This window comes from Otolemur garnettii, unplaced genomic scaffold, assembly GCF_000181295.1.
Source record: "Otolemur garnettii isolate 467f Iridium unplaced genomic scaffold, OtoGar3 scaffold00022, whole genome shotgun sequence".
Classification (NCBI taxonomy): domain Eukaryota; kingdom Metazoa; phylum Chordata; class Mammalia; order Primates; family Galagidae; genus Otolemur; species Otolemur garnettii.
The window spans coordinates 9,592,642-9,606,679 of record NW_003852417.1 but is presented as its reverse complement, the minus strand read 5'-3'; the positions used below and the strand labels follow the sequence as shown (position 1 = coordinate 9,606,679).

Sequence of the window (14,038 nt, the reverse complement as noted above, 5' to 3'; positions counted from 1 at the left end):
ACTTTCACTTTCAAGAAAAAGCTGTTCCTTGACTGGTTTATGTGGTATGTCCTGAAATTCCTTTCCTAACAATGATCAAGAACTTGAAAAAACCTCCCCTCAGGGGCTCAGAAACATAAGAAAGGGACTCTTTGTGCCACAAAAAGAGCATTTCTTTTCCAAGCCCATGTTGAACATACTGAAAGGCACTTACTCAAAATAAAAACACACAACCCAGACATTCTCCATACTGAATTAGGAAGTTTATTAGGCTCCTAATTTCCATGTCTAGAACATGAGCATGGATGTACATGCATTGTCTCAGTTTATGGATCTCACATGCATGTAGTCTTCAGTTGCCTGGACCTCTGATTCTACTTGTCAGTAATTTACAGTTAGCTCAATGTGAGTAAATGACAAACAGAATGATGCATAAGCTGTAGCAACAAATCCCACCCGATACCATTTACCTTTTATTCCAAAACCATATCACAACTCTCTCTTTTGAAAAAATAAATTTCAGAACAAAATATTTAATTGACCTCGCTGAGAAAAATAAAGATAATTCTCTCACTTCAGAATCCAGCAATGAGTGTCCAACTATGGCTGAAAGATACACCCTGAGAATTAAATGATTTTTAACAAACCCATTGAGGTTTATAAAGCTGTGTTAACCTAACGTCAGGAAGGGACACAAGATACAGGCACAAACAGCCCTGCTCATTTTGCTGTGCAGTTCTCCAAGGATGTGGCGTGAGGAACATCTTTGTCTTCAATGCTTGAAGCGTCTGTGGAGTCAGGCTCGCTCACCACAATCCCGACAGAAGACAGACTGGAAATGAAGGCGTGCACCCGCTGTGCATAAATATCCCTAATGTTAAAGTACGGTAGCTCGTGACACTTCTCCGGGGGGTCCTCACTGCACTGGTCCACATCAATGTCCTTTTGCTTCTGGTAATACTTGGAAAACTTGTTGAAAATGATGGTGATTGGCAGGGCCACCACCAAGATGCCACAGATGATGCATGTACTGGCAATAAGCTTCCCGGCCAAGGTGACTGGGTGGGTGTCTCCGTAGCCCACGGTCGTCATGCTGATGGTGGCCCACCACCAGCAGATGGGGATGCTGGTGAGGCTGGACGTGTGGTCATCTTTCTCCACAGAGTAGATAAGCACAGAGAAGATGGAAATGCCCACAGACAGGAAGAGAAGCAGCAGCCCGACTTCATGGTAGCTGTGTCTCAGGGTAGCACCTAGAGACCGAAGACCTACTGAGTGACGGGCAAGCTTCAGAATTCGGAAAATCCTCATCAGCCGGAGGATCTGGACCACCTTGCCCATGTTCTCAATGTCCTCGCTCTCGTCTTCTTTGGTGTCTACTGCCAACGTAGCATAGAAGGGAATAATGGAGACAAAGTCAATTATGTTCAGAGGGTTTTTCCAGAATTTCTTTTGACAGGGGGCAGCAACTAGCCGAATGGCAAGCTCCCCGGTGAACCAAGCGATGCAAGCAATCTCCACACCTTCCAGCACGGGGTCATCTACCTCTCCATCCTCATTCTGGAACTCCGACATGCTGTGGATGCACATGGCCACGATGGAGGCCAGCACCACGCTCAGGGAGGAGATGGCAATTAACTTAGCGGACAGGCAGTACGCTGGGTTTTCCATTCTGATCCAAATCTTCTTCCGGAGCTGACCGAAACGCTTCTTGTCGAACTTCTCCAGCTCCTTCTCAAACAGGGACGACTCTTCAAAGGAGGAGTCAGTACTCGCGTCATGGCTTTTCTGGTCCCAGTCCTTCTCGTGGCTTTCCTCCTTGCGTTCCTGGTAGCGGTTGCTGCAGCAGGAATCAATGAAGAGCTCGTTGATGCCCCAGTATTCAATCTCCTGGCAGAAGGAGAACACGCACAGCTCCTCCATGACGTGCAGCTTTCCTGTGTAGTAAAAATTCAAAACATATCTGAACAGGGAGGGGTTCCGGTCAAAGTAGTACTCCTTGTCAGCCACACTGTAGTCATCACACAGCTCCAGGATGGCCTCTTCAGAGCGGCAGGTCAGTAACTTCCCCAGTCGCGTATGAGGAAAGCGCAGGAGGGTGCTTTGGTCAACAGACTGCTTAAAGCCACCCACGTTCAAGTTCACAAGTTCCTCGTCTTGTCCAGGGTGATGGAAAAACTCACCAAACACCATGGTGGACCCGGGAGGCAGAGTGCTGGCTGGGAAGGGACACGAGGAAGGTCACACTGCACCTGGAGGGAGCAGAAGATGGCATTAGCACCGTGTGCCTGGTCAAGCTTATTTTTAATCTGCCCTTTTCTGAGATGATGAGCTACATTAAAAGCAAAACAGGAGATGCAATAAAAATGAATATATTAGGACACATTTTGGCTAGAAGAAAATCAACACAAAACACATTTTTCCCCAAAAAACTTGAGTTTATAGACATATTTTTTCAGAGAGAGGAAAGATGGTAATATAATTTTTATGAGCTTAATTCCCTTCCTCTATTTATTATGCATCCAAACTTTATCTCCCTCCCTGCCCCCTGCAGAAACAACGCATTTTAGATCACTTACGCCGCATACGCACCTCCACGGTCTCAAGGACAGGCTCTCTGAGTTCAAGAATGCTCAGTTCACATGCAATAAGCTAGTAGCTGCCAGGCTCAAAGCCAACCCTCACATCCCCAGGCTAGGTCGCGCAACCATAGAAACAGCCCTCGGCACTGCCCTTCACCCCCGACCCAGACATCACAGGAGGCTCAGTTCAGCTCTCACCGAGGCTGTGGATCTCCCTTAGGCATCCACGTTTGACTCCTGTAAGAGAAAGCCCTACTCCCTGCGGTTGGATGTGGACAATCAAGAGGATATAATTATCTCCTTGTCCTTAAGTACCCTATATCTTAAAGATATCATTACACTTCATGGGATGGTGTTTCAGGTACATCCAAATGAAAAGGAACTGACTTGAGGTGGGAAAACCTTTTTAAGTTAATTGCACTATCAATTTTCTGACATGAGCATGCTCCACTCTTACCTCCGCCTTCCCCTCACGGTCTCTACACAGCCCTAATCTATAATTATCTTCCCATAGATTGCTCATACAGGCCGAGCACATGGCGTGTTCTCAAAATTCCGACACTAACCAGGGTGTAGCAGATCCATTTCTCAGAGAGAAATAATAGCTCCTGACCACCAGCCAGAGTAATGATGCTCACTCATGACAGATGACGCACAGAAGGAGAAGTAGGAGATCGTCATACGCTGAGTCCCCACTGGGTGCTGCAGGACACCTTTACACTTAGGTCATTCAATCCTTCCAATGTGATAAGGTGTGGATAGAAAAATCGATACTCAAAGAAGTTGCATCCAAGATTGCACACTACATAAGGATAGAGCCAAGTTGCATTAACTCCAAAGTCCATATTCTCTCCACTACATAGACCCCCCCCCACACACACACACATACACTTTTCTTTTCCCTTACAATAATGCAATAATCCAATGTGGGAAATGTTATACCTGAGGTAAATCAAGCATCTTTGGTGTTAATGAGAAAAGAGGAGGGCTTTATCTTAAAGGAGCAGGGCTTTCTCTTAGAACTGGCTGGAGAGGTTTACAGCAGGCCAACCCAAGTCCACCAAACAGAAAGGAAAGGACAGAAAAAGAGAGGAAAGAAGCCAGATGGTGAAGGGCCCTGCACATCAGTCCAAAGCGCCTGAAATTTTTCCTGTCAGCAAGACCACAAGAGGGCTTGAATCAACAAGTGGGTGTGGTTGTGTCTATGACATAGAAAGCCCCCACTGACAGCAGCGGATAGGCTTCAGGGGACAAAGACAGGGCTAAGGAAACAGGGCTGTAGAAGACAGGTGTGGGGCGGCAGAGACCCAGATTCACATAGAGACAATGCATATGAAGAGGAAGTGACAAATTCAAGAGAAGTTGACCAAGGAAGACTGACAGGACTTGGTGACTGAGTGGAAAGAGGGAGGCTGTGTTTTCTGGTCGGCATAAGTGGCAACACCACTAATGAGGCAAAGACCTCAGGAAGGAATTTCTTTACCCTAATGTTTACAGAAAGCCAAGGCTGTCCACGAAAGAAAGATTCCTCTTCTGAAAAAGATACACCAGAAGCCACAGCCTTAATGCCAGCCCTTGCCATCTGCCCCAGAGGAAAGTCTCTAGTCATAAAGAAAATGAGGGCATTTGTTCCCAACACGCCAACACCAGTGTGTCCCAGGAAGCCAGAGACCACAGCCTGACTTAAGGCACCATTTAACAAATTTACTGACCTTTTCAAAACACTGGGTTCCCTCTGCCACTGATGGCTTATGCTCATGGCAAGTATAGTAGTAAAATGTTTCAAGGATCTAGTTTTAGCTAAGCTGCCATTAATACTAGTTTTCACCTCCTTGCCTATTCTAGAAACCCACAAGCATAGAGAGTTGGTATCTGCTTCCACAATGCCACCTGCGTGAGTATGTATGTATGTGTGGAATGCATTTCCCCATCTCTGCAGAACATTGTTATCACCCACAGTATCAGTCTTCTCACTCTGTTCTCCCTGTATTTTATTCATCCCCACCAGTGAAAAAGAGTTATGAGTTCTATCCATCCCATGAAAAAGCAACACACAACACAAAATGAGGAGTTTCTGGGGTTGTCGGGCATTCAGAAGAGAGAAAAAGGAAAGCATCTCTGTCCAGATCAAATGCTTCAGTTCAGAGGCAAGCTGAGATTCACCAGGTCACTGCAGCCAGAGTCCCAGTGTTGTTGGTGTCCTTGGCTGTGCAGAATCCACAGCACCTGGCTGTGGACAGGGAAGGAGCCCCCAGCTTTGCAAACCGCAGCAAGCTTCCTTGCATTCAGACAGTCCCTCATCAGTCATGAACATTCCCTGTACCATTTGCTCCTCACTATGGACTCAGGGACTTGGCAGATGTGGAGCAAGATCAGAAGAGACCGGTGCAACATAAAACTGCTATTAAGGGTTAGAGGCAGAGGCCTGAGCCAGGCCTGAGCCTTCTGCCAAGCTCTGGACTCTCTACTGTGTTCTGATTGACATAATCAAAGTCAAATAAAGAAAACAAGATACTGAACATCATTATTTCCAAGTATCCTATATTTAGGGAAGCTTTTATTTAATAGCCATTCATTTACTGGTTCATAAATGTATTTCCATATATGTATACAGATAGATTTATAATTTATATATTTATACATATATAAAATGTGTGTATATGAACCATACATGTACTAAATAAAAATATGAATCAGTTCATGGATAAACGAGAAGTGGGAAAAACTTTCCTTATCCTGACTCAAAATACATTAAAAAAAGAAAAAATAATTATGTAAGAGTAATTTTTCATATAGTAAAAAGGACACTAGCATAGACAAAATGGAAAATAAATTGCCACTCTATCACAGACAAAATATTAATATATCTAATGTATAAAGAGTAAAACAGAAAATAAAGTATGACAGCAATATAGAAAAATGGACAAGAGAGATAGACAATTCACAGGGGGAAAATGCAAATGAACCTTAAAACATATGGAAAGTGCTCAACTTTGCTCATAATATGATACATGCACATTAAAACTATACTAAAATATAACATTTAATCTATAAAATTAGGGAAAAAATCTAAATATTGAGCTGCATATTCTATCAGTCTATGGGGAAGCAGGCACTCTCCACATGGCAACGGGACCGCAAAATGAGGGGAACTCCGATGGAGGGGAAATCTAGAAAAGTTGCATTGGCCCACAAATCTCTCTTCTATAACTCTCTTAAAGACAGGCAAACACTGAAAATGTTTCAGTTGTTCCAGAAACAAACCAAATGCCCATCAATAGAGAATTAGCTTCAAAAGCTAATTAGCTGAAAGTCTATGTTTTTCTACATGTATATGCAATGGAAGGATTTCTGGGAGACCTATCAGTGAAATGGGAAGAAAAAAATTAGAGAAAAGTAAATGTAATAAGTTGCAAAATAAGGCGGAGTTATGACTATGCACACACATATACACATACAATGGTACACACATGTGTGTGTGTGTGTTTGCTTACATGAAGAAACAATGGAATGCTAAATCAAAAAATAATAAAATTCTTCCCTATATGGGGAGAAAGGGAACAGAGTATAGTGGACAGTGCTGAAAGCTAAACTTGGGAATTACCTAATGACTTGTCTAGGAGGGTGCTATAAAGACCCAGCACTCTTTTCTCAAGGAAAAACTCCAAAATTCCCCATAGTGTCAGCTGAAGTCTCTGTTGTAACTCATCACAATTCAACTTTTCCTCTTGCCTACTCCCATTTCCTTCATTCCCCCATGGGAGTTGACCCCAAGGACACCTCCCAGTTAACTTTCTATACATAAATCAGTCTCAGTCTATTGACCCATAGGAGCAATGAACAACCTGAGTTTGCTCACATCGAGACATCTAAATACAATTTCTCACTAAAAAGAACCAGAGCTTCTTGGAGAAACAGCCAATCCCAGGCATAGGGTAAGAAACATATAAGTCAAGCCAGTAATATTCTGTTATACAAGAAAGCATGAAAGCTACCAAAGATGACAGTGGAAGACTCAAAACATAAAAAACTTACACTAGCCAAAGATGGGAAGTCTATGCTTTCTATGCTTCAAAAACAGAAAATAAATCTGCAATGGACTGAAACATATCAAGTTTGTTAAAATTCCTGAGTTGATTGATTATAATATTTCCTAAAATAAAGAAGGAAATACACTGGTCATCTTTGGATGGTGCTAGAATAACAATTAATTACTCTGGAATGTGGAAAATAAAGCTTTTATTCTGTCTTTCTGCATGAATTATGCCTAAAAAAATCATAGTCCTGAGGAAATTTTTTCTTTATAAAAAATATTCCAATAATTCAAACAAAATAGCAACAGAAACAATTAAAATGGCGGAGGAAAAAGTATCCAATGTACACACCTCTATTATGAAACTAATTTATACCTTTTATATGAAAGCTATAACCTAATAACAACCTAAGGATACGGGGAAGGTGGAGGGAGGGGGATTTGAGGGTTCACTTCTGTGGTTCATCTTACAAGGGTACAAATGAATCTTTCTATGAGTAGAATATGAATGTTTTAACACAATAACTAAGAAAATTACGTGAAGGCTATGTTAACCAGTTTGATGGAAGTGTTTCAGATTGTTTGTGAAAACCCCACACTGAACCCCAGAAGTGCATTAATGTACACAGTTACTATTCAATTAAAAAAAAAAAATACTCAAGGGACAAAGTCTCAAGCACCTTCTATCTTTAACTCAAAAAAAAAAAAAAGAAAGTATTTAGATTCAAAAATGTAAATAGTTTGAAAGTAAAAAATTGAAAATAATAACTGAAAGAGACTTAAAGTGTCTATACTGATATTATATACAAGAAACTTTAAGACAAAAATGTTACTAGAGACAAAGGGCATTCAAAAGTAGTAAGAGTCAGGCGCGGAGCCTGTGGCTCAAAGGAGTAAGGCACTGGCCCCATATGGCGGAGGTGGGGGGTTCAAACCCAGCCCCAGCCAAAAAACAAAACAAAAAAAAAGTAGTAAGAGTCAACCTATCAAGAAGGCATGAGCAATAAATAAATACATATAATGTATATATTTGTATATTACTATATACCCACCAGTAGAGCCTAAAAAATACATGATATGAAAACTGACAGAAATGAAGGGATAAATAAACAATTCAACAATGATAGTTGGAGATTTCAATATCTTCCTTTCAACAATGAATGTAACAACAACAACAAAAAATCTACAGGGACAAAAGATGGTTTGAACAGCATTATAAACCAACCAAATTTGACAGACAACTATAGAACATTCTACTGAACAACAGCAGAATACATATTTTTCTCAAATTCACTTAGAAAATTCTCTATTAAACAAATGGTGCTGGGAGAACTGGATAGCCACATGTAAAAGACTGGAACTGGACCCACACCTTTCTCCAGTCACTAAATTTAATTCATGATGGATAAAAGATCTAAATCAAAGGCATGAATCAATAAAAAAATCTTCAAAGGAAGTATGGGGAAAACACTTAAAGGTATCGGCCCTGGGAAAGACTTTACTAAGAAGACTCCAATGGCAATTGCAAAAACAACAAAAATAAACAAATGGGACTTCATTAAACTGAATAGCTTCTCTACAGCTAAGGAGACAACAGTCAAAGCAAAGAGACAATCTTTAGAATGAGGAAAGACATTTGCATATTGTGACTCAGACAAGAACTTGATAACTAGGATCTACAAGAGAACTCAAATTAAGCAACATAAAAAGAACCAACAATCCCTTATATCAATAGACAAGAGAGAGGAATAGAACCTTCTCTAAAGAAGACAGATGAATGGTGAACAAACATATGAAAAAATGTTCATCATCCCTAATTATCAGAGAAATGCAAATCAAAACCACCCTGAGATATCACCTAACCCCAGTGAGAATGGCTCACATTACAAATTCTCAAAGCTGCAAATGGTGGCATGGATGTGGAGAGAAGGGAACTCTTTTACATTGCTGGTGGCACTGCACACTAATACAACTTCTGAAAGGAAGTATGGAGAATCCTCAAAGAACTCAAATTAGAACTCTCATTTGATCCTGCAAGCCTATACTGGGCATCTACCCAGAAGAAAAAGAATCATTTTATCATAAGGACATTTACATTAGACTGTTTATTGCTGCCCAATTTACAATGGCCAAATTGTGGAAAAGCCTAAATGTCCACCAATACAGGAATGGATTAACAGGCTGTGGTATATGTATACCATGGAATACTATTCAGCCACTAAAAAAGATGGTGACTTTACATCTTTTGTATTAACCTGGATGGAGTTGAAACACATTCTTCTTAGTAAAGCATCACAAGACTGGAGACACAAGAATCCAATGTACTCAATTCTGATATGAGGACAATTGATGCTAGTACATGGCAGGGGGTGGGGGCATGGGGGAGTGGAGAGAGAGAAAGGGTGGGAGACACAATTATATCATGGTGTGTGGCACACCTCTTGGGGGTGGGACACAATTATAAAAGGGACTTTACCTAACAAATGCAAACAGTGTAACCTGGTGATTTGTACCTTCAATGAATCCCCAACAATAAAAAAACCCACAAAAAACCATTAAAAAAAATTAATTAATTACTTAAAATTTCTGGCCAAGAAAAACGAAAGAAAATTCTCCCATGTAGGCCATCCTACATCAAAAAACAAGCCAATACATTCAAAAAAAGTATTGAAATAGTATAAGTATGTACACCAAACTTAATGGAAAGAAATTAAGTAATCAGTAACAAAAGAAAACTTGGGAAGTTCAAACTTATGTACAAATTAAAAAACACTCCTAAATACTAATGGGCCAAAAGAAATATTACAAGATAAATTTAAAAATACTTTAGATGAATAGAAATAAAGGCTCAAGATAAGAAACTTACAGAGTGCAGCTAAAGCAGTGCTTACAGGAACTTTTATATCTGTACATATCTGTAATATAAGAAAGAAAAATCTCAAATAGACAACTGGCCTTCCACTTTAAGCAAGTTGGAAAAAAAGAAGAAAAATAATAAAGATTAATGTAGAAATAAAACAGAGACTAATAAAATAGAGAAAATCTGAAAGTCACTTGCTATTTTAAAAGATAAACAAAATTGACAAATCTTTAGGTAGACTAGCCAAAAATAAGAGAGGAGACTAAAATTAGCAAAATCCACAATGAAAGAGAAGACATGACTACTGACCTAACAAAAATGAAAAGAGATAGAAGGAAATACTGTGAACAATTTTATGTCCACAAATTAGATAACCTAGTGAACAAATTGCTAGAAAGATACAACCTACAGTTACTGATTCAAGAGGAAAAACAAGCCTGAAAAAACTTATAATATTGAATTTGCAATTAAAAATTTTCAATACAGAAAGCTCAGGTGCAGATAGCTTCACTGCTAAATTCTACATATTTAAAGAATTAACACCAATCCTTCACAAACTCTTCCAAAAGATGGAAGGCACACTTCCCAATTCATTACATAAAACTAATAACACTCTGATATCAAAACCAAAAAAATATATCACAAGAAAAATACAGGCCAGTATCCCTATGACTATAGATGCATAAATCCTCAGCAAAACACTAGCAAACAAAATCCAGCAACATATAAAACATAACTTTACCTATGGATTATATGCCATGATTAGTGAGATTTATCTCAGGAATATAAGGTTGATTTAACATATGTAAATCTGTCAAAGTAATAAAAACACTAACAGAATTTTTCAAATTCCATTATCACAAGAATGGAAAAGTAAGTATCCAACGTACTCAATACTAATATGAAACCAAAAGATAAACAACCACATCCACACATGAAAGAAAAACACAATTAAATTCAAGGCAGGGGCGGGAGGAGATGAGGGAATAGGGAGAGGGGAAGAGAGAGGAGGACTGGGAAACTCTCACCTAGTGGGCACAGGATAAGGCTACACAGCTCACCCCCTGGGTAAAAGGCTCAACTACAACTTGAACTTTACCTAACAAACACAATGTAACCTAATAATTGGTACCCTCATATTAATGTGAAATAAAAAATAAAGAAAGAAAATTGCACCATCATCTCAATAGATGTGGAAGAAACATTTAAAGAAATCCACCATCCTTTCATGACAAAGAAAACAAAATACTCACAAACTGGGAATAAAAAGGAAATTCCCCAACTTTATAAAGAAAATCTATGAAAAACCCACAGCTAAAAACATGCTCACTGATAAAAGATTCAAAGCATTTTTCCTGAGAGCAGTAACAAAATGTGGATGTTTGTTCTTTCTGCTTCTAGGCAATACTGTACTGGAAGTTCTAGTCATGGAAATTAGGCAAGAAAAAGAAATAAAATGCATCCAGATGGAAATGGAAAAATTAAACTATTTCTATTTGCAGATGACATGATCTTGTATATAGAAAAGCCTATGGAATCTACACACATACACATATACAAAATTAGAACTAATAAATAAGTTTAGCTATTTTGCAGGTTATAAAATTAATATACAAAAATCAATTGTATTTCTATACACTAGTGAAGGGAAAGTATAAATATAAATTAAGAAAATAATTGCATTTACATAGCACTAAAAAGAATAAAATATTTAGGAATAAATTTAACAAAAGCATTTGAACTTATACAATGAAAACCATAAAATTTGTTGAAAAAATTAAAGCAGATATAAATAAATGGAAAGATATCCCATTTTCATGGATGAGAAGATTTGCTATTGATGATATGGCAACACTCCCCAAATTAATCTGCAGATTCAACACATTCCCAACAAAATCTAGCTGCCTTTTTTTCAGAAATTTGCAATTTGATTCTAAAATTCATATGGAAAGGGTACATGTGAATCTCTCTAAATGTAGAATATGAATGTCTTAACACAATAACTAAGAAAATGACATGAAGGCTATGTTAACCGGTTGGATGAAAGTATTTCAAATTGTATATAGAAACAGCACATTGTACCCCATGATATTATTAATGTACACAGCTATGATTTAATAAATAAATAATGTATATATAATTATAAAAAAATAATAAAATTCATATGGAAATGAAAGGGAACCAAAAGAGCCAAAATAACCTTAAAAAGGAAGTTACAAAGACAGTGTGACACTGACTTAAGATAGGCAAGAAGACCAACAGAACAAAACTGAAAGAAAATAAATAGGCCTATTCATTAAAGAATTTAATTACTTTAGAAAATAAATAAATAAATAAGCCTATATTTTGGGCTTACTTGTTGATTTATTTTTGATAAGGTTGCCAATACAATTTAGTGAGGATAAAAATAGTCTCTTCAATAAATGGTATTAGGAAAGCCATATGCAGAGCAATGAAACCAAATGTCTATCTCTCACCATATACCAAAATTAACTTTATTTTATTTTAATTTTTTTTTTTTGAGACAGAGCCTTAAGCTATCCCCCTGGGTAGAGTGCTGTGGCATCACAGCTCACAACCTCGAACTCCTGGGCTCAAGCGAGTCTCCTGCCTCAGCCTCCCGAGTAGCTGGGACCACAGGCACCCGCCACAACGCTTGGCTTTGTTTTTTTTCATTGCAGTCGTCATCATTGTTTGGTGGGCTCGGGCTAGATTCAAACCCGCCACCTTAGGTGTATGTGGCTGGTGCCTTAGCCACTTGAGCTACAGGCACCAAGCCCCAAAATCAACTTTAAATGGATTAAAGACCTACATGTAGGTACTAACACTGTAAAACTCTTAGAAAAAGACAGGCATAAATTTTCATGACCTTGAATTATTCAATGAATTCTTAGATATGACACTAAAACAGCAAAATAAAAGAAAAAATAGATAAATTAACTTCATCACAATTTAAAATAATCGTGTTTCAAAGAACACTATCAAGTCAAAGACCTGGGACACAATTATAAAAGAGTCCTTATCTAACAAAAGCAATTAGTGCAACCTGGTTCTGCGTACCCTCAACGAATCCCCAACAACAACAACAAAAAAGATCAAAAAAATGAAACAGCGTACAAAATGGGAGAAAATATTTGCAAATAGTGTATCTGATATAAGGGTATGGTATCCAGTATAAAGAACTCTAAAATTCTTGCTCTTACAATTTCTTTTTCTTTTTTTAAAGACAGGGTGGAGTGCAGTAATGTGATCATCATTCATTGCAACCTTTAAACTCCTAGCCCCAAATGTCTATCAACTGATGGCTAGATAACAAAATGTGGCATATCCATATAACACAATATTATTTGGCCATAAAAGGCAATATAGTACTGATGGTGCGACATACATAATTTGAAAACACTATACTAATGAAAGAGGCCAGACCCAAAAAGGCCATATAGTATATGACTCCATTTATAAGAAATATCCAGAAGCGTCAAACCCAGAAAGTAGATTAATAGATTAGCGTTACTAGGAGCTGGGGGCAAGAGAGATGGGGACTCCTAATCGGTATGGGTGATAAAAATGTTCTGGAGTTAGGTGATTGTGTAAGTCTCATGAAATACAAAGGGCCACTGAATTAGACACTTTTAAAATGTAGATTTTAGGTATTGTATATGAAGTATATCTCAATAATACTGTCATTTGTAACAGGAGTCTAGCTAATAAATAAAGAAGGAATGAAAGAATTATCTCACCATTTTGCAACTCATAATAATAATGGATCTGGGTAATGATCATCCATGGCTGCCAAAACACAGATAAAAAGTTAGCAAGGAACTTCATAACAGGGAGATCAAATACCTGAACCTACTAATCAAGCCTAATACAACAAAATTACTAGATTTTATTGAAATAGAGATTTCAGAGGAACGTGTTTAATTACACCACAGGGATGCAATTGGCAAAATCCAGACATGGGAAAATACACAGGACAGATAATATAGCTCAGACAAGAACTATATGGAATGGGTTGAATGTATGGGCTTTGTCTCGATCCTGATTCTAACCAGCCAAATACTTTATACACTTGTGTGTGTGTGTGAAAACCAGAGACATTTGAACATCAACTATATACTTGATAACATAATAGAATTATTAATTTTTCAATGTCTTAACAGTATTGTAATTATGTTCTTAAAAACAAATCCTTATCTTTTAGAAAGATGTGCTAAAATATTTATGGATACAATTATACAACATTTGAGATTTATATCATAATAACATATGGGGAAAGCGGGGACACTGATCATACAAGATGGTCATGGGTTAATACTGTTGATAGATAGGCACACAGGAGTTTAACTTATTATTCTATTTTTGGACATCATAAGATTCTCCATTAAAAGTGTTTTTTAAAAAAATGTAGTAAGCAGCTTTATTGAGGTCATGCAGTATGGCAAGTGCTTCACATACACTATTGTTTGCTCTTTTATTTCCAGCAACTGGTGCAGTATATGGACATTATATAGCAATGAGCAAGATTAAATGAAAGAATGAATGCGTTCCTTCAACTCTTCAACAACCCTAAGTGGCAGATCT

At 38.1% G+C, this 14,038-nt stretch overlaps 1 protein-coding gene across 2 annotated transcripts in view; it reads right to left on the bottom strand.

Moving 5' to 3' along the window:
• Positions 1–220: 220 nt before the first annotated feature.
• Positions 221–14,038, bottom strand: part of KCNS3 (potassium voltage-gated channel modifier subfamily S member 3) — a 38,076-nt gene continuing 24,258 nt past the window's right edge. Inside the window, exon 3 of one of the 2 annotated variants that reach the window (XM_023511886.1) lies at positions 221–2,231. In XM_023511886.1, the coding sequence (XP_023367654.1) occupies positions 700–2,172 (1,473 nt within the window). In that variant the 5' untranslated portion in view covers positions 2,173–2,231 and the 3' untranslated portion in view covers positions 221–699. The remainder of the gene's footprint in view (positions 2,232–14,038) is intronic. The other variant, XM_023511887.1, reaches the window with a different exon arrangement.